General features: G+C 47.2%; 1 protein-coding gene across 1 annotated transcript; it reads left to right on the forward strand.

Moving 5' to 3' along the window:
• Nucleotides 1–659: 659 nt before the first annotated feature.
• On the forward strand, nucleotides 660–14,833 carry LOC135889549 (zinc finger protein OZF-like). Its single transcript, XM_065417410.1, has 5 exons — nucleotides 660–674; nucleotides 4,154–4,280; nucleotides 12,999–13,112; nucleotides 13,516–14,248; nucleotides 14,417–14,833. The coding sequence occupies exons 1-5, from the start codon at nucleotides 660–662 to the stop codon at nucleotides 14,679–14,681; spliced, it is 1,254 nt and encodes a 417-aa protein (XP_065273482.1). The 3' UTR covers nucleotides 14,682–14,833.
• The last annotated feature ends 9,431 nt before the right edge of the window (nucleotides 14,834–24,264 follow it).

Genomic DNA, 24,264 nt, shown 5'->3' on the forward strand with positions numbered 1-24,264 from the left:
ACACAGTACTCCAGTTGTGGCCTAATTAGTGTGAAGTAGAGCAGAAGAATTGCTTCTCGTGTCTTGCTTACAGTACTCCTGCTAATATATCCCAGAATGATGTTTTCTTTTTTTTGCAACAGCGTTACACTGTTGACTCATATTTAGCTTGTGATCCACTATGACCCCGAGATCCCTTTCCGCAGTACTCCTTCCTGGGCAGTCATTTCCCATTTTGTATGTGTGCAACTGATTATTCCTTCCTAAGCGGTGTACTTTGCATTTGTCCTTATTGAATTTCATCCTATTTACTTCAGATCTTTTCTCCCGTTTGTCCAGATCATTTTGAATTTTAATCCTATCCTCCAAAGCACTTGCAACCCCTCCCAGCTTGGTATCATCTGTAAACTTGATAAGTGTAACAGAGACTGTTACTGGGAGGGTGTCACCATGTCTCAGAGGGTTATACCCTGGTGGGAGGGAGCTAGGCCTCTACTGGAATAAGGTCACTTTCTGCTTCACAGTGTGGCAGAAATCCTGGGGGGAATCAGCATGTGGAATGGACAAAAACCCCATCTGAATTCTCTCTCAGATTGCCCTTCTCGTCCTGTCATGCTACAGAATAACGTCCACGTTTGCTCCAGATCCTTCCATCCTCCCTGGGGAAGGAAATGGCTGCAATGGAGCTGGCTCAGGTAAGAGATTATCACGGAGCTGGTGGTGGGCTCTGCTTGGAGGGAGAGGCGCAGTAAAGGCATAGGAAGGTGGTATCTGCTACACGTGGTGGGAGGCAGGAAATAACAGGATGTGAGAAACCCGCTGAGACTTGATTAATCTAGGATGTGATGGGTTGTCACCCCCAGGGTGCAGTCTCGGGGGCTTCTGGGAACCGCTGTGCCCTCTAACCCTGAAGCTGGGCTGGCCCTTCTCACACTGCTTTGCTGGAGATTCAGTCAGCCTCTCCAGGCCCTGTTATCACCCAATACAACAGCAGGTGGTGCCATACACCCAACTAAGCTACCTGAGTGCTTTACCTAAGCCACTCAAGGACAAATAGAAGACAACAACAGATTTCCCAGCTCCCCAACCTTGCACACTTGCTGTAGTATAAATTCAGAATTATACCATCTTATAGACAGTGATATCTATAATGTAATCTCATTAATATAATTTGCCTTTCCCTCGATATGGGAAAGATATGCACAACAAGCTTGTGCTAACCAAACTCAGATTTTCCCCAGACACTTCACTCAAAATACTTAACACTGGTTAGGATAAAGCATAAAACAAGTTTATTAACAGCAGAAAGATAGATTTTAAGTGATTATTGTTAGAAGAATAAAGGAGCAGGTTGACCCGGAGGCAGATATGAGTACAGGCTTCTTTATTGCGATACATGTTCCCCTCGACCCAATTGTTGAGTAAGCACTGGATAAGTTACATCACACTCCTTTTATCTCAGTTAGTATGTACACGCCTACATCCATTACAACACCCCCAAAACCCTTATTAAGTAATAGAAACACCCATACTGTTACTATACCCACCCCTATCTATTATTCACAGGATTACGCATGTCATACAGACATTTTTACCTTGAAAATACAGTTCTTTGCATTAATGTGTTGCTACAAATTTCCTTAATCAGCAGTTCTCAGGGGACGGAGGAAGGAATCATAAGCCAGGGCTTGTTTATGTAGCTAGGAAAGGAAGGGAGGGGGAGATAACATTTCTTTTACTTTCTTTCACACAAAGGCCATTCATTCCGACAACTAGATTTCTCCTGCAGCTGCATCCTTATCAATTCTTACAAGCAACAGGGAAAGGAAAAATATGGCAACTTATTTATTAAGCAAAGAATGACTGCCTGCTTATGCCTTTGTCCCCTAATGCCATGTCAGCACATTAGCAGTTCCCAGCTCTTTTACTTAACCCTAACATATCCCAACAATTATAAGTGATAGCAAACAGATCAAAGGAGATTACTTAGCAAATAACCAAACACTGAGACTAAGCCTAACATATTAGATGGATAGAATTTGAATTAGCAATTTGTCACCCTGACTGATGATACAAGCAGTCCACCAAGTTTCCATACACAAGCTAGAAATCCCTTTACCCTGGGACCAGCACTTCCCCCAGTTCAGTCTTTGTTCCTTATGTGTTTCCAGGAGTTCACTTGTGTGGGGAATGAGGCCAAGAGATGATGTCACACCCCACCTTATGTAGCTTTTCCACATGGCAGGAACCCTTTGTTCCAAACTCAGTTCCCAGTTCAATTTGTGGAAAAATAGAGGTACCAAAATGGAGTTCAGTGTCATGTGGTCTGGTCACATGCCCTAGCATGCCCTGCTGTGTCATAGTAGCCATGACTCATAGGCTGGCTGAAACATTCACAGGAAGGCTAAGCTCTTCTACGGTCCATTGTCTTTGTTGATGAGCCATCAACGCTGTCTGGCTTCTTTATTGTTGTACCTGAAAGGCTAGTTGTGGGTGTTACCCAGAGTAAACACATTTGAAATACAGATACATAAGTCAATATTCATAACTTCAGATACAAACATGATCCATGCACACACATAGGATAATCCTATTCAGCAAATCATAACTTTTCCAATGACACCACACAGGATGCATCTTGCACATAATGCATCATAATTATGACCTAATCCTATTATAATCATACCACTATACTGAATATGAGGTGTAGTGTCAGATAGGGCCTAATTTCAAGGCACAGGAGTTGGGAATGGAACTTCCCCTCTTTGTGGAACAGGAAATAGCCCTCCAACAAGGGCTGGGAAAACTTCCCAGACTCCCAGTGCTGGAGCCTAAATCTATTGACACTTCATTAGTTACCACCACCCCCAATCTTTGTGGAAACTGCAAACTTTATCAGTGATGATTTTATATTCTCTTCTAGGTCATCGATAAGAATGTTAAATAGCAAAGGGCCAAGATCCAATCCTTGCGGGAACCTGCTAGAAAGAAATCCACTCGACCATAGTTCCCCATTTACAATCACCGTTTTTAATCTATTTAATGTATGCCGTGTTTATTTTGTAACATTCTAGTTTTTTAGTCAAAATATTGTGCCGAACCAAGTCATATGCCTTACAGAAGTCTAGGTATATTACATCAATAATATTAGCTGCAACCAAACTTTTGATCTCATCCAATAAGGATATCCAGTTAATTTGATAGGCTCTATTTTCTCTAAACATTTGTTCATGGGTACTAATTATATTACCCTCCTTTAATTCTTTATTAATAAATCCAGTATTGGCTGCTCTATTATCTTGTCCAGTATCGGTCAGACTGACACTCTTGTAATTAGCTGGGTCATCTCTTTTACACTTTTAAAATATTGGGACTGCATTAGCTTTATTCCAGTCTTCTGGAATTTTCCCAGTGTTCCGAGTTCTAATTAAAATCAACATTAACAGTCCACCACACTCCTCCACCAGACCTTTTAAAACTCTTGGATACAAGTTATCTGGACCTGCTGATTTAAACATGTCTAACTTTAATAGCTGCTGTTTAATGTCCTCGTGAATTCTTGTTGGAATGAAAAGAATGTCGTCATCAACATCTTATGATATGAGTACATCATCTGTTTTTCTCCAAATCCAGGAGAGAAATATTTATTGAACACTTTTACCTCTTCTGCATTATTTTTGATAATTCTGCCATTTCCGTCGAGTAATTTACCACTACCATTGTTAGGATTAATTTTGTACTTAATATACTTTTAGAAACTTCCTTCTTATTGTCATTGATTGGTCATTGATTTCTTATAGCCAGTCTTCTACAATTCTGACCTTCTCACTTATATTCTTTACTATTGACTTCCCCTTCCTTCCATATATTTTATTTGGAGAGTGTTGGGATTCCTACCAGGAAGCCACCAGCAGGGTCCAGAGACAGCCCCATCTCCTGTATCAAGCTCTGGCTAGTAGATATGTGAAGACCCTGCCTCCGTCTGTCTGCTAGGAGACACAAATGTTCTCTCTTTCTACCCTCTGATGCCTCCTGGCTGCTCTAAGCAAGGTGGGGTGGGACTCTGGTAACATGTGCCTCGCGGAGCTTCCGTTTACCTGGTGCTGCTGTTCCGTGAATAGTGGGGTTGTGAGTGGGGCAGCAGGTACTGAGTGTTGGACTCTTGCTCTTTCAGGGGCCAGTGACCTTCGAGGCGGTGGCTGTGTATTTCACCAGGGAAGAGTGGGCTCTGCTGGACCCCACTCAGAGAGCCCTCTACAGGGATGTCATGCAGGAGAACTATGAGACGGTGGTCTTTCTGGGTAAGGAGTCCTGTCCCCTCGGTTATTAGAAGCTGTGAGGTCTCTAAAGAACCTGAGTAGTAATAACTTTATTCGTCATACAAGTGTTGACAAGTTTCCTTGCCCCCCTTTTTTTCCCTTATCTCCCACCCACTAGAATAATTTTTGGACGTGTGCCTTTTCGGTGCCGTCAGTTATTTTAAAATTGCATTTAATGTATCCTTATTGGATACATTAATAACTATAGGGTTTCATGCCTTTTCCTCATTTGAAGAGGAAAATATGCCACCCATAGAATTCTAAATTGAGTAAATAGGTCGATGACTGATGCACGGCTTGTGTGACTGTCAGATGAGCTCATCTTTTGATAGGAGAGCACATAATGTTGCCATTCAGGATCCCACAGGTGAAGGGAGAACAGAGCCATGCAAAGCGGGGGAGAAGGGGGGAAGTTGATAATTCTGGGGTGCGAGGAAATGGCGATGGTGTGTGCAGGATTAGATCTAAGAAGCAGCAGGGATGGAGGGGGTAGTGAGAGACGAGGACGGGAACACAAGAAGCTCCCAAGGTACCGGGAGGTGGTGCCGGCTGAGAGTAATGGGAAGAAGAGGAGGGGAGTGTGGAGGAAGGGCACCCAGGAAGTGGTCTGGGTGGGTCAGTGGGAAGGAGGAGAAGTTTTGGGATCTACAGCTGTGGGGGATCCCAGACCTTTAACTCCAAATCCCTACCCAAGTCTTGTTATTTTAGAGCCTACGCTCCAGTTTTAGTTCTGTTGATTCACTTCTTTTTACATTTCCCCCCCAAATATTATTATTTTAACTCTTGACCTCCCTCTCTCACTCATTACCCCCCTCCCCATATAACCTCCCCATCTCTATGCACAGCGACCCTGGCTACCGTTCGAGTCCTTGCTGCATTCCTCCCTCCCATAGCAGGGCCACTACCCAGGCACAAATGGGCACTTTTTACACCTCTAAGATTACAGATTGGGGTACAACTTGCCCTTGTACATGGCTACTCAAAGTTAATTGAGAAGATGGAATTTGGTAAAACACACAGAAACTTGATTTAATACAGACAGTTATAATTGAAATCATAGGCAAGGATCAATACACATAATGATTAGACTGAGGTAAGTATAGTAAAGTGGGTCTTGCCTTATGCATACTTACAAGTTATGGACACCATTGGAAACAAAGATCGAGGGGCAAGTGAGACCATCAGAATGGAGGCCCTGCTTCACTTTACTCGGGAACCTGACGAAATGAAAAAGTGGTAACTAGGAGAGGTATTTTATCCGCTTCCTTATGGTAATAGGATGGCTATATATCATATCTGCTCCTTTACTCTGATTACATGAATGTCAATAGCTGCCCCAACCCATACGTGGCTTCTGGAAAGTCCATAATTAAGCATCAAGCATTAATACTCATGATTTACATCACTTATTTATTAATTCCAATCTATGAATGTGGTGCAACTGCTGAGATACTGCATAGCAACCCAATTGCTAAAGCCCACCCCAAACTTCCTTCTTTCAGAACCCTGTGGCGTATTGCACCTGTTTGTGGTTCCTCATTAGTCTCTCAAAATCAGGGTGCAAAATATCTGACCTGGGATTCTCTCCTTAGGCCTATTCAGGTAAATCCTAGACTTCAGCATAACTTCTCCCACAAAGCCTCCACCTAATATAAGGCCCTTAACTGTAGCAAGCTTAATAACCCATTTATTTATGTTCACCTCCTTGCCCCTCCATGCATGTTCCAAGCTAATAAGCAATACTCTGATGATGACATTTTACCTCTAGCGAGTATAAAATTGACCACAAGACATGTGACTAGGCCATAGATCATAAAATCAGGTCAGCTTCAATGGAAGTGAGAGTTTGGAGAGAGTCTTGTCCCCCCTCTCCCCATCTGCAGAAGCCACAAGGTGTCTTCCCTCCAGGCTCCTTGGATCTTTGAGCCTGTCCCTCCTGAGGTTGCGTGGCCGAGTTCTTGTTTCTTACATTCTCCTTTTCCGGAAGGACTAGAGGCTGTTGCTCCTGAATTTTAATTCCCCAGCCTTCTCCACACACTGGGGGAGTTTAATTCTCCCTCCCATTACACCTGAGTCACTAGATTTCCTAATTCCCCAAAATGTGCTTTTGTGATGTCACAGTTCTGGGGTAGCTAAGCCTTTGACCTGCCTCCATGGTCTGCTCAAGGAATGCCCTCTCAGGTATCGGGCATCTACCAAGCCCCTCTGTATGGGTAGGGAACCATATGCCTCTCCTTTTTGACCAGGGTTTGAGGATTGCAGATTGTCCTGCACTGTGTTCACTTGATTAACGTCCAGTTCCTGTGCTTTGCTTTCTCTCCAAGGGCTGTGAGCAGTGTCTGTGTGTGATAGAGGTGGGAATTTTGGTGATACTTGTTTGATGCCATACACACCTCAGTTTCCCTCTGTGATTGGTATTGCTATGATTATAAAGAGCAGGAGACATGAGGTGTTTTGTCACGTAGCTGTCATGGGGTGATATGAATGGGTCATTAAGGACGGGCTGGGACCAACCTACATCAATGGAATACCCAACAGAGACAAAGGAATAATTGTCACCTGTTCATGGGAGGATCTCCGCTTGGCTGAGTGAAGCATATATGGACTCGTTATGTTTTTGGGAGCAGGAAGAATTGGGCTCGCAGACGCAGGGAGCTCTACCGGAGTGAAGACAAATGGACAGGCACAGTGAAAGGAAACAAAACTGTTTTCTACAGCAGCATGGCTCAAGGGTATTGGACTATATTGTCGTCTTTGCTTCTCTGTGCTAATCTAAGGACATTCCAATGCTGTGTTTCAGTTGACTAATAGACCCTGCTATGTTTTAAAAGTCTGCCCAATGTCACAACAAAAACTTGCTCTGTGCATTGACTGAGGAACAGTCTCTGAACAGGAGTGTCATTCAGCTGGACCTGCTGGCAGAGCTCACAGGTTGAAATAGGAGTGTTGAAGCCAGACGCTCAGTCTCAGATGTTGAAGCTACATGGACTATCCTTGTGGAAGAGTGGGACCCCTTGGGGGTCTAGTGCACTCAAGGGGCACCTCCCAAGGACTGTTTAAAAGCCAGGGCATTGCACAGATCCTATGGATCCATGACAGTGTCAGTGTGCCTTATGGGGAAAAGATATAAAACAAGAAAAGCACCTAAATTCGTATTTACCATCGTCCCCTCATCAGTCCTCGTGGGAATCTGTGACGAACTGGGACTGTTCTTAAAGTGGTCTGTGAATGCTGACAGGGGAGTGTGGCTAGGATGGTCTGCATTGGGGGATGGGAGAATGACTGAAGGGAAATACCTGAGCCTGTAACATGAGAACCCAGGAGGGGGCTGGGGCGAGGTGACACCTTTGCCCGGGAAACTGAACAAAGGCGGTGGGAGGGGTCGCTGAAGGCAGAGTCTGGGAAGCTGGCTGGTGAGGTGGCTGGCAGGCAGGGAGGGCTCTGACCTCTGGAGGGGGGTTGGGGTGCCCAAGGACCCCAATATGGACCTAACTGAGGGGTATCCTGTTGTCTGTGCCTGCAAGACCTGTCTCGGACTGTATTCCCGTCGTCTAAATAAACCTTCTGCTTTACTGGCTGGCTGAGAGTCATGGTAAATCGCAGGGAGCTGGGGGTGCAGGGCCCTGAGTCCCCCCTTACTTCGTGACAACTGGTGGCAGCGGCGGGATCTACTGCACCCCGTGGACGGCGCTTCCTGCAGTAAGTGACTGGGGAGAAGTAAAACGAAGGGGGATTGACGGGGACCAGGCGTGCTGAGGAGTCAGAGAGAGACGGTTATCACCCCTGGGAGTGTGTGACCAGCGAGAAGGACTTTTGCAGTAACAGGGTCCCCCGGGGGATCGCAGCAAGTGGTCCCGGGGCGGAGGAGTCTGCAGCTCGACCCTGGCAGAGAGGTGGTGACCTCGAGAAGGGCTGGCACACTAGGGGTCTCCCTGGAGACTGTGGGGAGCGGTGAACACACAGGCCTGTGAGTGGCCAGCAGGAAGATGTATGCCAAGCGGCTTAAGAGCGACCTGGTGGAGCTGTGCAAGCAGAGGGGGGTGCGCATTGGGAAGCTCACCAAAGAACAGCTCATTGCCCAGCTGGAGAAGGGAGATCGCGCGAATGAACTGATCCCTGTCTCTGAGGGAAGCAGCCTGGCAGATGCAGCGCAGGCCCCAGTGTCTGTCCCAGCTGGGAGTGGTCAGCCGGCTGCTGAGGGCTTCCCGAGACCCCTCCTTCCTATGCCTAGGGGAAGGGTGGGGAGAAGCCCAGCAAATACCGAGGGCGCAGTGACCCCCCCGGCCAGCAGGGGATCCTCCCGGCCACGCGCAGCATCCGTGGAGCGGAATGGGCTGGAATGGGAGATAAAGCTAAAACTGAGAGAGCTGGAGGATCGTGAACACCAGAGAAAGCATGAACGGGAGGAGAAAGAGAAACTGAGGCAGCATGAACGGGAGGAGAAAGAGAAACTGAGGCAGCATGAACGGGAGGAGAAAGAGAAACTGAGGCAGCATGAACGGGAGGAAAATGAGAGACAGAGGCAGCATGAAGAGAGAGAGAGGCTGAGGCATCATGAACTGGAACTGGCGAGGCTGAAGGGCCGCGAGCCCCCGGCTGCGGTGAGTGAGGGGGGACCCAAGACTGCACGGAACTTTGATAAGTGCATCCTGGCCCCACGCAAGGAGGGGGAGGACATGGATGACTTCCTGGATGCCTTTGAGACGGCCTGCGAGCTGCACCAGGTTCATCCTGCAGACAGACTCCGGGTTCTCACCCCCTTACTGGACCCCAAAGCCGTGGCCTTGTACCGCCAACTGGAAGAGGTGGAAAAAGGGGACTATGAACTATTCAAAAAGGCCCTGCTACGTGAGTTTGGGCTGACTTCTGAGATGTACCGGGAAAGGTTCCGGAGTCAGGATAAAACCCCGGAGATCTCATATCTGCAACTAGCCGTCCGCATGGAAGGATACGCCAGCAAGTGGGCTGCTGGGGCCCAGACAAAGGAGGACCTGGTTAAACTGCTGGTACTGGAGCAACTGTATGAGCGGTGCCCATCCGACCTGAGGCTGTGGTTGAGGGACAAAAAACCAGAGAACCCGCGACATGCAGGCCGGCTGGCCGATGAGTTTGTGAAGAGCCGGTCAGGGGCTGGCAGGGAGGAGTCCCAAAGGAACAGTCCCACCACAACGCAGAGCGAGAGTCACCATGGGCCATCCCAGCGGGAAAATACGGAGAAACCCCACCAAAGGGGAAGATCCAGCGTCAGGTCCATCCAACCCACTCGAGGGGACCCCTGGGACATGGTCTGCTATCACTGTGACCAAAGAGGTCACATTCGGGCCCAGTGCCCCAGGCTCAGGGACAGACTGAGCAGACCAAACCCACAGAGGGTTGACTGGGTAGAGACCCAGCCGGGCGAGAGGCAGCACTCCCAGGGAAGGGGGGCTGGCAGAGTACCACCTGCTAAGGAGGGAGGAGAGCTCCAGGCCTGCTCCTCTGCGGGGCGGGATGCTGCAGACTCAGGGTTTTTGGTTTATACGGTGGGCGCAGGGCGGTCCCTCCGGAAAGAGTACCTCGTTACCCTGGAGGTGGATGGGAGGAAGGTCGATGGATACTGGGATACGGGCGCAGAGGTGACGCTGGCCCGGCCCGAGGTGGTGGCCGCAGATCAGGTGGTGCCCAACACCTACCTGACCCTGACGGGGGTGGGCGGGACACCAGTCAAAGTGCCCGTGGCGAGGGTACACCTGAAGTGGGGGGCCAAGGAGGGCCCCAAGGATGTGGGGGTACACCCGTATTTGCCCACTGAGGTGTTGATGGGGGGGGACCTGGAGGACTGGTCAAGCAACCCACCAAGTGCACTGGTTGTGACCCGCAGTCAGAGCCGGCGAGGGGCACTGCGCCCTGGCCTTGGGGAGGGTGCCTTGCCCAAGGCGCAGGACCCTAACCTGGTGGGGAGGGAACACCCAGGGACACGGCTCAGGGAGGCTGCGGCTTCAGACCCAGCCGGCAAGAGAGAGCAGGTGGCCATCCCTGTCCCAGCTGCTGAGTTCCAGGCCGAGGTGCAAAAAGATCCCTCCTTGCGGAAGATAAGGGACCTGGCCGACCTCGGTGCGGTACAGACCATGGGGAGAGGTGGCCGGAAAAGGTTCCTGTGGGAGAAGGGGTTCCTGTACCGAGAATGGGCTCCCCCAGGGAAAATGGAGTCAGGGGGGATCAGGAGGCAGCTGGTGGTACCCCAGAAGTATCGCCGCCAGCTGCTGTACCGGGCCCATGACACCCCCCTCTCAGGGCACCAGGGAACCTGGCGTACCCAGCAGAGGCTGCTACGGAGCTTTTACTGGCCTGGGGTCTTTGTTACTGTCCGGCAGTACTGCCGATCCTGTGACCCCTGTCAGAGGGGGAGGAAGGCCCGGGACAAGGAGAAAACGGCTTTAGGACCCTTGCCCAGCATAGAGGAGCCTTTCCAGAGGGTGGCCAAGGTTAAAAGGGGGGCTCTGAACCAAGAGAGCCCGAAGCACAGACCTCCAGACTGGAGTGCTGGGAGAAGACCGCAGCCCAGTTGGAACCCCAGGGGTATCGGGGTGGGAAAAGGGCACAGGCCGCATAACCCTTCCCACATGTGAACTGCGAATGCCCTCGAGCACCCCCGACCTAAGGGGGGGCGTGAAACTGGAGGGGCCTGGTGTAATTCTCACCAAGGAATGGGAGGGATGCGGGGGCATCCATGGGAACGGGGGTAGGTTCGAACTTCCCCGGGTCACTGGCTAAAGTGACCCCGCTCAGTTCGGTCTCGAAGGGGGGAGATGTGACGAACTGGGACTGTTCTTAAAGTGGTCTGTGAATGCTGACAGGGGAGTGTGGCTAGGATGGTCTGCATTGGGGGATGGGAGAATGACTGAAGGGAAATACCTGAGCCTGTAACATGAGAACCCAGGAGGGGGCTGGGGCGAGGTGACACCTTTGCCCGGAAAACTGAACAAAGGCGGTGGGAGGGGTCGCTGAAGGCAGGGTCTGGGAAGCTGGCTGGTGAGGTGGCTGGCAGGCAGGGAGGGCTCTGACCTCTGGAGGGGGGTTGGGGTGCCCAAGGACCCCAATATGGACCTAACTGAGGGGTATCCTGTTGTCTGTGCCTGCAAGACCTGTCTCGGACTGTATTCCCGTCGTCTAAATAAACCTTCTGCTTTACTGGCTGGCTGAGAGTCATGGTAAATCGCAGGGAGCCGGGGGTGCAGGGCCCTGAGTCCCCCCTTACTCCGTGACAGAATCCCTGATCCGTTCCAAAGTGCATTAAAAGCTTACCTCTTGGTTATCAGGTCATGTCAGTTTGTAGCCCAAAAAACCCCCCTCAGTCAGCTCAAACTCATTTGTTTCTCCCCAGAAAGTCTCTGTCTGTCTTCTTCAGTCTCCTGAAAGAGGTAAAATAAGTCACTGCCCCCTTTCTGTATGGGGCAAAGCTTCAAAAGATGGAGATCTGCAGAACCAGCCTTGAGATCTGTTGTTCATCACCCCTTAATGACACCAGATTGCAGAGGAAACCCATCCCTCAGCCCTTCCCGGTATCATCTGGCCCATCTCAGCATCATAGTCTGTGAAGTATTCATGCTTTCAAGGGCTGGCTCAAATATACAGATAACAGTCATAACTAGGGCCAGTGTTTGCTGGCAATGAAAACAGAGTAATTGACAAACATGAGCAATATATAATCCATTACAGCCTGATAGTGCATTGGGGGGAGGGGACAGGAGCCAGCTGTGTGGGGGAGGTGGGGCCCAGACATTGGGCATTGAGAGCCTAGAGTGTGCTGGGGAGACGGGGCATGAACCAGCTGTGTGCAGGGGAGATGAGCAGGGGAGAGGTGCTGTGGATGCAGCCGAGAACCAGTGCGAGCGCCGTCCGCTCTACAGCATGATGAGGGAGCCCGACATCCCACTGCCAATTGCCCCACCTGCCCAGGGGAAGCTCCACAGTGGTTTTGCTGAGTCCAGACTTGTATGAAGAGGGAAGAAATTGGCAGCAAGTCTCAACAGCAGCCAGCCCCCAGCCTCTGCCCTGTGTCCTGGGGAGGAGTCAGATGTCTCCAGGCAGAAATCTGGGGCATGGGGGGGGTTGTCCCCTGTGTGCCCTGCCCACACATCACCTCTGCCCCGCACCCTGGGGATGAGTCAGGTGTCTCTGGGAAGAAATCTGGGGGGTTGTGACCCTGCATGCCCCACCCACCCTCTGTTCAGGAATTCCGGATATGAAGGGTGATTCAAGAAATGAAGAGTAATTTCGGAAAAAATGCAGTAATAACGTCAATTTCCAGAAAACATTGGCCCTAGTCATAACATTAAATACAATAGTCTAAAGATATATGCCTGTGTTCATCAGATCTGTCACTCTGCCTTCACATAGTTCACTCTGTTGTTAGGTTCTAGCCCTTCCCCCATTCTGTGTCTGTCTTGTCTATTTAGATTGTAAATTCTTCAGGGCATGAGCCATCTACTATTTTGGGTTTGTACTGTGCCTAGCACAACGGGGACCCACTGTTAGTTGGCACTAAGGTAATGAATATGATTTATAATAATAATACCTCTCCTGCCACTTTGAGCCAAGGAAGCTGGCCTTGGGATGTTACTACTTAAAAATCAGCTGGGGTTAAAACCATGGAATATTCCTTGTGACAAGTATCCCACAAATTCCACAGACCTTTCTTGTTTTCTTTGCCTTGAGCAGGGTTTCCAGTTTCCAAACCTGATGTGATCTCGCAGCTGGAACGAGGGGAAGAGCCGTGGGTCCTGCACTTTCACGGCTCTGAGAAAGAAGTGCTCCCGAGAGCTGCCTGCACAGGTGAGGAATTGGTTAAATCAGCTCAAAAACTGTCCGTGAATACAAGAAATATTTGGGATGCCCTACAAAGACCTTGTGAGCTCTCCAAGTTTAGGATTGTTCCTTGCAGATGTGGAATCATTAGGGAGATGTCACTCGTGGCTTCCCACCTACCCTGACTGACAACTGGCAGCAGGTCCCTCCCCAATCTAACTTTCCCCTGAGAGTTCTGGTGAGATGCGGACCCAGAACTGATCACTTCCTCACTGGGGAAAGGTTTAGGGATAATCAGCTCCTGATAGGTTTGATCTCTCCTGTACATATTTTGGTTTGTTCATCCCTTTTTGTATTCCTCTCTCTGAGATTTCCTTTCTCTCTGGTGCAGGGAGTGACCTATATCTGGATTCTCTCTGTCTCCCATCAGGTGTTGGGATGGTGAGTGAGAACAAGGAGAAACCCCAGCAGGAAGATGCTGAGCAAGTAGAATCCCGTGGGATGTTATCAGGAAGATCCAAAGGGAATGATTCCAGGAGTTGTGCACTCCCACAAAAAGCAAAAACCTGTGAGAGTCAGCACAGGTCAGAGGGAAACTTCAGTAGCCATTCAGACCTTATTACACGTGAGAGAATCAACTTGAAAAAGACACGCTACACATGCCATGAGTGTGGGAAAAGCTTCAATGGGAGCTATGACTTTCTCACACATCAGAGAATCCACACAGGAGAGAGGCCCTACACATGCTCTGAGTGCGGGAAAAGCTTCAATCGGAGCTCCCACCTTATCTCACATCGTAGAATCCACACAGGAGAGAGACCCTACACGTGTTCTGAGTGTGGGAAAAGCTTCAATCAGAGCTCTGCCCTTATTACACATAAGAGAATCCACACGGGTGAGAAACCATATGGATGCTCTGAATGTGGGAAATGCTTCAATCGGAGCTCACACCTTATCATGCATAGGAGAATCCACACGGGTGAGAAACCTTATGGATGCTCTGTGTGTGGGAAATGCTTCATTGGTAGGTCAGTCCTCATCTCACATCAGCGAATCCACACGGGAGAGACTCCCTACACATGCTCTGAGTGTGGGAAACGCTTCAATCGGAGCGCTAACCTTATCACACATCAGAGAATCCACACGGGAGAGACGCCCTACACATGCTTTGTGTGTGGGAAAAGCTTCAAACACAGCTCACACCTTATCAGACATCAGAGAATCCACACTGATGAGAAACATTATGAATGCTCTGAGTGTGGGAAACGCTTCAAAGACATCTATGTCCTGAGTAGACATCAGAGAATCCACGCAGGACAGACGCCCTACACTTGCTCTGACTGTGGGAAAAGCTTTAATCAGAGCTCTGCCCTGATCACACATCAGAGAATCCACACTGATGAGAAACCTTATGGATGCTCTGAGTGTGGGAAACGCTTCAAACACAGCTCTACCCTGAGCAGACATCAGCGAATCCACACAGGAGAGACCCCCTACACATGCCCTGAGTGTGGAAAATGCTTCAATCAGAGATCACACCTTATTAAACACCAGAAAATCCACATGAGAGAGAACTGGAACAAATGCCTTGTCTAGGGCTGGCCAAAGATTTTTTTTTTTTAAATCACATTTGCTAATTCCCACATAGTGATCTTTGCACCATCTTCACTGTGGTCTCTGAGCTCCCCCAGATCAGTTGCCTGCTTCTGCCTTTTGCTGCTTACCTTCTTTGGGGTCAGTCCTGTGATCTTTTCTATCAACTCCTTTCCTTTTGAATCGTAGGAGTGTGTGTCCCTCCAACCAGGAATGTTCATCTGCTCCAGGTTGGAGAGAGAGGTTTGATCCCAACAAGCTGCACTGAGGCAAAAACTACCTGTGCCTTACGTCCACTAGGACTGTATATAGCGTTGGCTGCTCAAGCTAGTGATCTTGGTGTAAAAAGACAATTATAGTTGTAGTGCAGAGGCAGCCCAGGTGCAGTGGTTGGCATTAGCTTTCCCCTTGACCTGACCTAAACTCCATCACTTTTCCTAGTCTAAACAAACCCTGAGCATCACAGTTATACTGTTCCCCCATTTCAAAGCAATTGTTAGTCATCAAGTTCCCCCTTTGGGAACAAATTGTTTCATTCCCAGTTGCTCTGATGTTGCTTCAAGTTGTGCTGGAGAGCAGATATTTTCACTTCCATTTTCCTCACTTAAAATATATTGAACTATAACAAAGAACAGGGCACGGATAGGGAAAAATATAATTTCACCCGCTATAACAACAGAAGAAGATAGGGTAAGTCAGAGGGATTCCCTTATTCCCCATCATCATCCCAATCCCCCTGTTGTTCAGTTGGTTAGGTCACTATTTTTTCTAAAGGGCTCAGAAGAGTATTCCCTAGTAAATGATTTGTAACTAAGCAAAATACCCATGCAGTTTGTCTCCCAAAGCAGTTGTGGCTCAGGCCCTGCAGGAAGTCACTCCTGAAGATATCTCCTTCCTAATCAGGTGCATGTTGCCTATTATTTGGGAAATGCAATCCCTATCTAGGTAGAGATGGGAAAAAGGGAAGTGACATTTCTCTTCAGCTCACCCCTGGGAGATGCTGCAAATGTGTAGAAAATGAAATCCATGTTGAATGTGATATAGCTACAGAAATATACCTATTTTTAATAGATACCTGACTTTTGTTGTCTTACAGGGATTCTAAGCCATACCTGAATTTAGTCCCTAATTTAAATCTGTGCCACCAGATTAAGGCAATTAAAGGGTATATTTGGGGGAATTATATCTCACTATCGCTACTCATATGTTGTGTGGTTGGTGAAGAATTCTACACCAGAGAAGTGTAAAATTACTCCAAGTAAGGTCAAAGATTTGACAAGAACTCAAGTAGAAATTGCAGGTCTGAGTGGTCAATTTTCACCCCAGAGATGGAAGTTATGGTGACCTGTGGCCCAGGTAAACTATTTTTAGAACACTGCTCCCTAGTTAAGTGGCACTGGTCACACTCCTAAAGGTTGCCATTATTAAATTGGGAACAACTGTCTTTTACCATTTGGATCCAAAGTTTCATGAAGCACAGAGAAAAACAGCTAATTCCTTCAGAGCCATTCCATGCCTATGGGTCCCAATTTGGCTGCCTTGTTGGACAAGAAGCACTTCCATTTTGGGCAAATGATGGTAGCCAATGAGGGAATGTATCAGATTCCAAGTTCAGACTGCAGGATACATGACTGCTGAGTCCAGAGTCTGTGGTTTGGTCTCTTAGTTTTGCTCTTGAGTCTAATGCATTTGTCTCCTCCTGCTACTTTGAAAGATTAGAAAGTGTGAAAATAGAGCACAGGTGTTTTTTCTCATGATGCAGCCTTCCCACGTAGTGTGAGACCCCTTCCACCACAGTTATGGGAGAAATGAACTCACAGAAATGGAAGGCTCCTAGGTTATTGTAGAATGTGACTTCACATAAAGCTCACTGGGTGGAAATGGGAATTAAGAGAAAACTTCCCTATAGGTTTATATTTTGTAATCTTTGAATAAATTGTTACCAGTGACAATGAAATTAAACATGAAGTTAATTAGTGTAAAGTAAGAGGCTGATTATATGATAACTTTCAGTGTTACAATATAGTTCATGTTTTCTTCTAGTTCTCTCCCTGCCCCCTCCTACTATATAGGAAATGGTGGCTAATCCTGAAAAGCAAAACCTCACTCCAAAGGAATTAGAGTGGGGGAACATGTGAGAGAAATAGCATGTACGAGAATAGAGACCCAGTATAGACAGTCATTATTTCTATTTCATATGGAATTTATTTTGATAAACTTTAAAATAAATTTTCTGTTAACAGGAAAATTGCTTGAGACAAGATGTGTAACGTTTTACTCAGTTAGAAGGTAACAGCCACAGAATTCCCCAATTCAATTGTTTGCTAAACAAAGACACATCGGGCAGGAGATGTCAGAATTTAAAATGGTGATGGATGCATGATGATTTATTTTTTCAACCACTTATTTTTATGGGTGCTGCGGCCCCTTTTCTTTTTGAGGAGGCCAGGTGTTAGAGCACAGCTATTTAACCGTCAGGCCTGGCCATGGAAACCTCCCTATAACTGGCCTTATGTTTCTTTCATGTTTGATACCTTTGTGGTTCGCAGGTCCACACTACATGCGGTTTACAACAGCAGATACTTTGAGAAAACTGCTGGGTTAAGCAGGGCTTTTTCAAACTGACATTGGCCCAAACTCTGCCTCACTTCAACTGGAGTGGGACACATCTGTATTGAAGGATTAGTTCACACCTGATTTGCCCAGAGACCTCGGGGGAGGTGTGGTAAGGTGGGGTAAGCTGGAATCTACAACAATAAAGTTAAAGGTAAGGGTGGAAATCCTTCAGCTTTCAGATCAACAAGCCTATTCTGTTCATTCCCTCTGAAGCATCTGGCACTGGTCACTCTCAGGCGGCATACTAGGCTAGATGGACCATTGGTTTGACCTAGTATGACCAGTCTTGTGTTCTTATGTAAGTCATCTAAGAGAGACTGACTACCAGGATCCCAGGACTGATCCCCTCTGGGGAATGAAGCACAACGTCGACAGGCTATGCAGCCTTCACTAGTCTCCCTGTACCTGAAAAGCCTACAACCCAAAGTGCTGGACCATCTATGCCATTACCTGGTTCCTCAATTGCAGCTACAGTTCCTACCCCATGTGAATCCAAAGACAAAGAGCTGCAGAGATCCAACCCCTTGTAAACTTTGAAATTTATTTTTCTATTTTTGTCTATTGTTTTTTTATGGATCTGGAGCCTTCCAGCCTTTCTATTAGATTGGGGTGTAACAGTGCGGCTCAGTTGGTGTGAGTGTGTGAACGCCTCTGAAATCTACACAAGAAGATGCTAAGAAGAATAGTTCCCCAAATCTTAATAGCCTTAACACTCTGCCCTATGAAATGACTGCAGGCATGCTCCTTTACCTATGGAAGGATTCCAAGGAATTGAGCTGTCAGATATACATTGTTCAGCGAGAGCTGTTTGAACTTCTTTTACTAATGTCTCTATAAGGTCTGTATCTGTGTTTTGGGGCGAGGAGAAGTATTAGCGATGCAATAGTGAAATCTAAGGAGAAAACTAATTAGCTTTGAGGTTGTGGGCTAAATGTAAGCAATAATTTGGTTTCGGTATTGAAATATTCAGCTGGCTAAATCTGGAATGCACTGCCTGGGTGAAAATCCGATTGGGGTTTCAGCATCACTAAATATGCACCTGCCTTCTTTGGTTGCTGTTTTAGGATTTATAAGGGTTGATTTTCTGCTGTATTAAACTGATGGTTTGACTAAATTAATGACTTGATTCCAACCCAATATCCTTGTTAACTCATTGATTTACTGATTTGACCTGAACTTTATCACTGTATTGTTTATCCCTTAGTTAGCTTAGTAGTATTTATAGTCATTTAGCCTTACTGATGTGTGTTCTTGGTTTTATTTGTTCATGTTAATAAAATGTGTAACTGGGATATTGAGTCATTTCCTTTAATAAGCAACAGGGGCTGGAACTGTGGAGAATCTGAGCGGAGATCAGCCACTCCCAATCTGAGCCTTATCAGATTCCTCTAAATTAACACTTTGTTTCCCAAAGGGGAGCAATGGAGGGGGATCTATCTTAGCTCCAGCTGTGTCCGGGTGGGGAGGGTGAGCTCAGACCATCACAAGAGAAAATAAGCTCCCCTACCCAGGCTTTCAGGAATTTGGGGAGGGGGAGCAGCGTGTCCGAGTGAGGAGAGATCAGTGAGGTGGGGCTGATCTGAGTAGGGGTCAGGGGTCTTGCTCTGCAGTCACTGTCATGGCCATGCCCAATCCTTACCCCAGTCTGGTTTGCCCAGGGGTTGGGCCTCGCCAGGCCAAGACGGGGGTTGGAGCTCTGGTTGGAAGGGCTGTAAAAGGCAGTGAACAGCTTGTAGATTTCAGCCAGCAGGGTGTTGGCAGAGTAAATGTGTGTGTGTTAATGGGACATTGCTGAAAGAGGACAGGATGAAGGTGATGCAGGCAACTGGAACTGCATCTCCTGCTTTTCAGAAGTCTGAGTTTTGCAGATGTAGAGATTCTGCAAGGGGCTGATATTGCACCAGCAAACCTTAACTCTACATTAAGGGAGTGTTTTACCCTTTCATTAATACTGCCCTCTCAGTATTAACTGGGCTGTGAGGCTAACTCCAGAGCTAAATGCTTAGAAAGAAAACAGTGAAACTATCCTTTGACTCATTTAAAACAAATCATGTCCCTCCTGTCTGCACTGGCAATGCTTTACCCTGTAAATAGCTCTCATTTCGTTTCTGAGTTAATAATTTTTTAGCTAGTTTCCTATCAAATTGACTTTGGAGTGAGATCTGAGTCCTAGTCTACACTAGCGCTACAAATCGATGTAAATTACACTAGTTAAGCTATGTAAACTAGGTAACTCAAATTGAGGTAACTTACATTGACTTAATGCGGTGTCTACACTGCACTATATCAATGGAAGATGTTTTCCCATTAACGTACCTTCTGCCTTTTGTTGAGGTGGATTGATTAAGATAACAGGAGAGCGCTGTCCTGTCAACTCATCACGTCTTCGCCAGACCACTGCATCGACCTCAGTGGTGCCGATTTAGCCGCGTAGTGTAGACAAGGCCTAAGGTGCAAGTGAGCTGAAGTACGTGATTGGTCCCTCGAGACTGGAAGTAACCTAAATATCTTCTGATGTTTGGAGTAAAACATCACACCCTTAAGCGTGCTTGTGTGGTAAGATAGATTGGAGCGCCCAAGGGGACTGGGGCTGCACTGTGAGTCTGTCATAGTGCTTCAGGAGTTCACTGTTGGGCTGCTGAAATCTAATCATGGAACACAAACCCAGTTTGGGGCATCTGCCCTGTTCTTTGACAGTCCATTGTGAGGTTGGCACTCCCGGTTATGAGCCATGCCAGGCAGCGTGACACTTCCGTCCCTGAGCTGTTGCTAAGGCTTGGTCTACACCGTGAAATTAGGTTGGTATACCTGTGTTGTTCGGGGGTGTAAAAAATCCACACCCCTTAGTGATGCAGTGAGACTGAACTAATCCCCACTGTACACAGCTGTGTCAGTGGGAGTGCTTCTCTCTGACACCAGCCCCAAATCCCCTTCATGCCCCCATCAATGCCCCCAACCCCACACAACCTCCCATCACCACCCCACAGCCCAACTCTGCACACACACCATCACCTCTAAACCATCCCAAATCCCCTTGATACCTCCACAGTCTCCATGACACCACCCTCCCGAAATTGCCATCACTCACCTCATCAACCCCAACCCTACACATACCCATTTTCCCTTCCAGCTGTCCCCAAACCTCCTAAAATCGTGAACCCTCCAATCTCACATACCCCTCTCTCACTCATCGTCGCCCACGCTGCACACAACCCCATGCTGCAAACCACCCCAAATCCTCCTTACATCCTCCATCAAGCTTTTCCCTGCACATACCTTTATCCACCCCTAACCATATGCACACACCCAGCACCACCACAAATTCCCTTCACACCCTCCATCACCTCCAGCTATGCACAGGACCCCCATCATATCCAACCAGCATGACCTTACTGATACAGCCAAGACATCCAGGGAAGGGTTCCCTCAAAACTAATGAAAGGTGTCTACAGGTGTGCGTTATAATAAACAAGACTGGGTAACTGATATGGGGTGCTGATGATTCAATTATGTTCTGGAATTGCTAAGAATTCCTTGTTATTTCAGATGGGTTCTGTGAGGGGTGAAAAAATCACCTCTTGAAAGATGTTAACTCATTAAGAACTGTCAATTGTCACAGCTTTTACTAATAATGACCAGGTTAGAAATGTCATTTTACTCATCAATCATAAGAATGGCCATACTGGGTCAGACCAAATATCCATCTAGTCCAATATCTTGTTTTCCAACAGTGGCCAATGCCAGGTGCTTCAGAGGGAATGAACAGAATAGGTAATCATCAAGTGATCCATCCCATGTCACCCATTCCCAGCTTCTAGCAAACAGCCCATCCTGGCTAATAGCCCTTGATGGACCTATTCTCCATGAACTTATCTAGTTCTTTTTTGAACCCTGTTATAGTCTTGGCCTTCACAACATCCTCTGGCAAAGAGTTCCACAGGTTTACTGCGCATTGTGTGAAGAAATACTTCCTTTTGTTTGTTTTAAACCTGCTGCCTATTAATTTCATTTGGTGACCCCTAGTTCTTATGTTAGGAGGTGTAAATAACATTTCCTTATTTACTTTCTCCACACCAGTCATATCCCCCCTTAGTTGCTTCTTTTCCAAACTGAAAATTCCCAATCTTATTAATCGCTCCTCATCTGGAAGCCGTTCCATACCCCTAATCATTTTGTTGCCCTTTTCTGAACCTTTTCCAATTCCAATATATCTTTTTTGAGATGAGGTGACCAGATGTGCATGCAATATTCAAGATGTGAGCATACTATGGATTTATATAGAGGCACTCTGATATTTTTTTGTCTTATCTGTCCCTTTCCTAAGGATTCCTAACATTCTGTTCACTTTTTTGATTGCTGCTGCACATTGAGTTGATGTTTTCTGAGAACTATCCACAGTGACTCCAAGATCTCTTTCTTGAGTGGTAACTGCTAATTTAGACCCCATCATTTTATGTGTGTAGGTAAACTGATGGCCATCAATGAAATTCCATCAGTAGTTGGAAAAACAGAACACGCAATAAAATTTATCATGGGAAAATATTTTTCCTTGTCAAAAGAAGTTTCTTTGTCTCATACCCTATAAAAGGAGTGGATTGGAAAGTTAGCTTTGTGAATGAACACCATCAGCACTATACCAGGCACAGATGCAAAGACCAACTAACTTCTCTTCACCCTCTATAAAGGGTGGTAATGTACATCTTTTTTCTGTATAGTGCAGCATTAGGCTTTCGTCAAATAACTTCATTTGACCCCGCATGCTGATCTCGAATCTTTATTCTATTCAAACCCGCCACAGGCTCTTTTGTAAATCAATGATGAAAATAGTCAGCAACGCTGGGAAGTCCAAAGTGAGCTCCATTGGCTGAAAAGCAGGTTGATGCCGTAGTAATGGGTGGGGGCCACTGTGGTGCAGGACAGTCGCTAGGACTGTGGGGGGGATATCTCTGAGGGGCAGAGGGTATGGGTGAGATCCCAGTATTAATGGCTGGCCTCTCCAGGAGATGCTTTTGTTTCATTTAGCATCATCAAGATGGTGTGTGGGGGGGTCATCTTGGGATAATGGACGCCACAGACCACTACTGCCCCCAGCAATGGGCATGGAGACCCTCACGGCGCACCCCCACCAATGCCCCCCAGCTGAGGTGAGGTATCTCTGTATTCAGGGCACAAACTGCCCCCCGCCACAAACTCTGCTGACTAGGATCCAGCCCTGCTGCAAAAGCAACCGCTATAAGCCCGCCCCTCAATAAGCCAGAAACCCTCCAGCAAAGAATGATGGGACGCTCAGGGTGGGGGAGGAGAATATGCTTTCCATGTGGCTTTGAGAACATGAGAACAGCCACACTGGGTCAGACCAAACGTCCATCTAGCCCAGTATCTTGTCTTCCACAGTGACCAATGCCAGGTGCCCAAGAAAAATGAACAGAACAGGTGATCATCAAGTGAACCATCCCCTGTCGCCCATTCCCAGCTTCTGGCAAACAGAAGCTAGGAACACCATCCCTGGCCATCCTGGCTAATAGCGATTGATGGACCTATCCTCCATGAATTTATCTAGTTCTTTTAAAACCCTGTTATAGTCTTGGCCTTCACAACATCCTCTGGTAATGAGTTCCACAGGTTGACTGCGTGTTCTGTGAAGAAATACTTCCTTTGGTTTGTTTTAAACCTTCCGCCTATTCATTTCATTTGGTGACCCCTAGTTCTTGTGTCATGAGGAGTAAATAACACTTCCTTATCTACTTTCTCCACATCAGTCACGCTTTTATAGACTTCTATCATATCCCCCCCCAGTCATGTCTTCTCCAAACTGAAAAGTCCCAGTCCTATTAATTTCTCCTCACATGGAAGCTTTTCCATACCCCTCATCATTTGTGTTGCCCTTTTCTGTATCTTTTCCAATTCAAATATATCTTTTTTTAAGATGGGGCAACCACATCTGTTCGCAGTATTCAAGATGTGGGTATACCATGGATTTATATAGAGGCACTCTAGCTTGTCCTAGATAGAGAGAAAAGACAAACACGGATCCAGCTCCCTACAGTGATCCCATGGACAAGAACCTGGTTGGGAGTGGGGTGAAGGTTTCCTCTGGACAAAGGGGAGCTGAAATCCCTCAGTGTCCTGGAACTTAAGTAAGGAAAGTTTCAAACCCTGTGGGGCTGGGGGCCAAGGTGCATCAGCAGCAGGTTCGAATGGAGGAACATTGAGAGTACATCAGTCCTAAGCTACATATCTGCTTGTTTATTTTATGGTAGGTTAAATTGATGCAGCCTCTGCTCTGGTCTCTCCCAACTTAAGGGCCTAACGTTGCTTTGCACAATGATAAACCTTGGAACAGGATTGAAATGAAATGGAGGCAGCATAGGGTGGCAACCTAAGGAATGAAAAGCCTCTGGATTCTTCTGTGTGCATTGACTCCGAATGGGAACTGTAATTTGACTCGCTTTGTGGCTGCGGCAGGTAAAATATCAGGACAAAGTCATTCCAGTGATTGTGACACTGGTTTGAGGAGACTTTGATCTTATTAAAATGTAATTAGCATGTTACACTTTTGTTTTTAAAGGTGGCTTCCCCAAGCAATCCCAAGTTGTTCTTCCCACAGCTGGGTGATTGTGGGCAGCAGGGGATCTCTCCAATCTGTGGGGGAATCTCTCTGGGACCCACTGTTAGTTCTCCTTCCTTTCTCCCTCCCCCCATACCCACCCATTATCAGTGTTACTTAAGAACATAAAAACGGCCATATTGGGTTACACCAAAGGTCCATCAAGCCAATCAAGGTGCCCCAGAGGGAATGAACAGAACAGATAATCATCAAGTGAGCCATCCCCTGTCGCCCATTCCCAGCTTCTGGCAAACAGAGGCTAGGGACACCATTCCTGCCCATCCTGGCTAATAGCCATTGATGGACCTGTCCTCCATGCACTTCTCTAGTTCTTTTTGGAACCCTGTTATAGTCTTGGCCTTC

This window comes from Emys orbicularis, chromosome 15, assembly GCF_028017835.1.
Source record: "Emys orbicularis isolate rEmyOrb1 chromosome 15, rEmyOrb1.hap1, whole genome shotgun sequence".
In the NCBI taxonomy this organism is placed as follows: Eukaryota; Metazoa; Chordata; order Testudines; family Emydidae; genus Emys; species Emys orbicularis.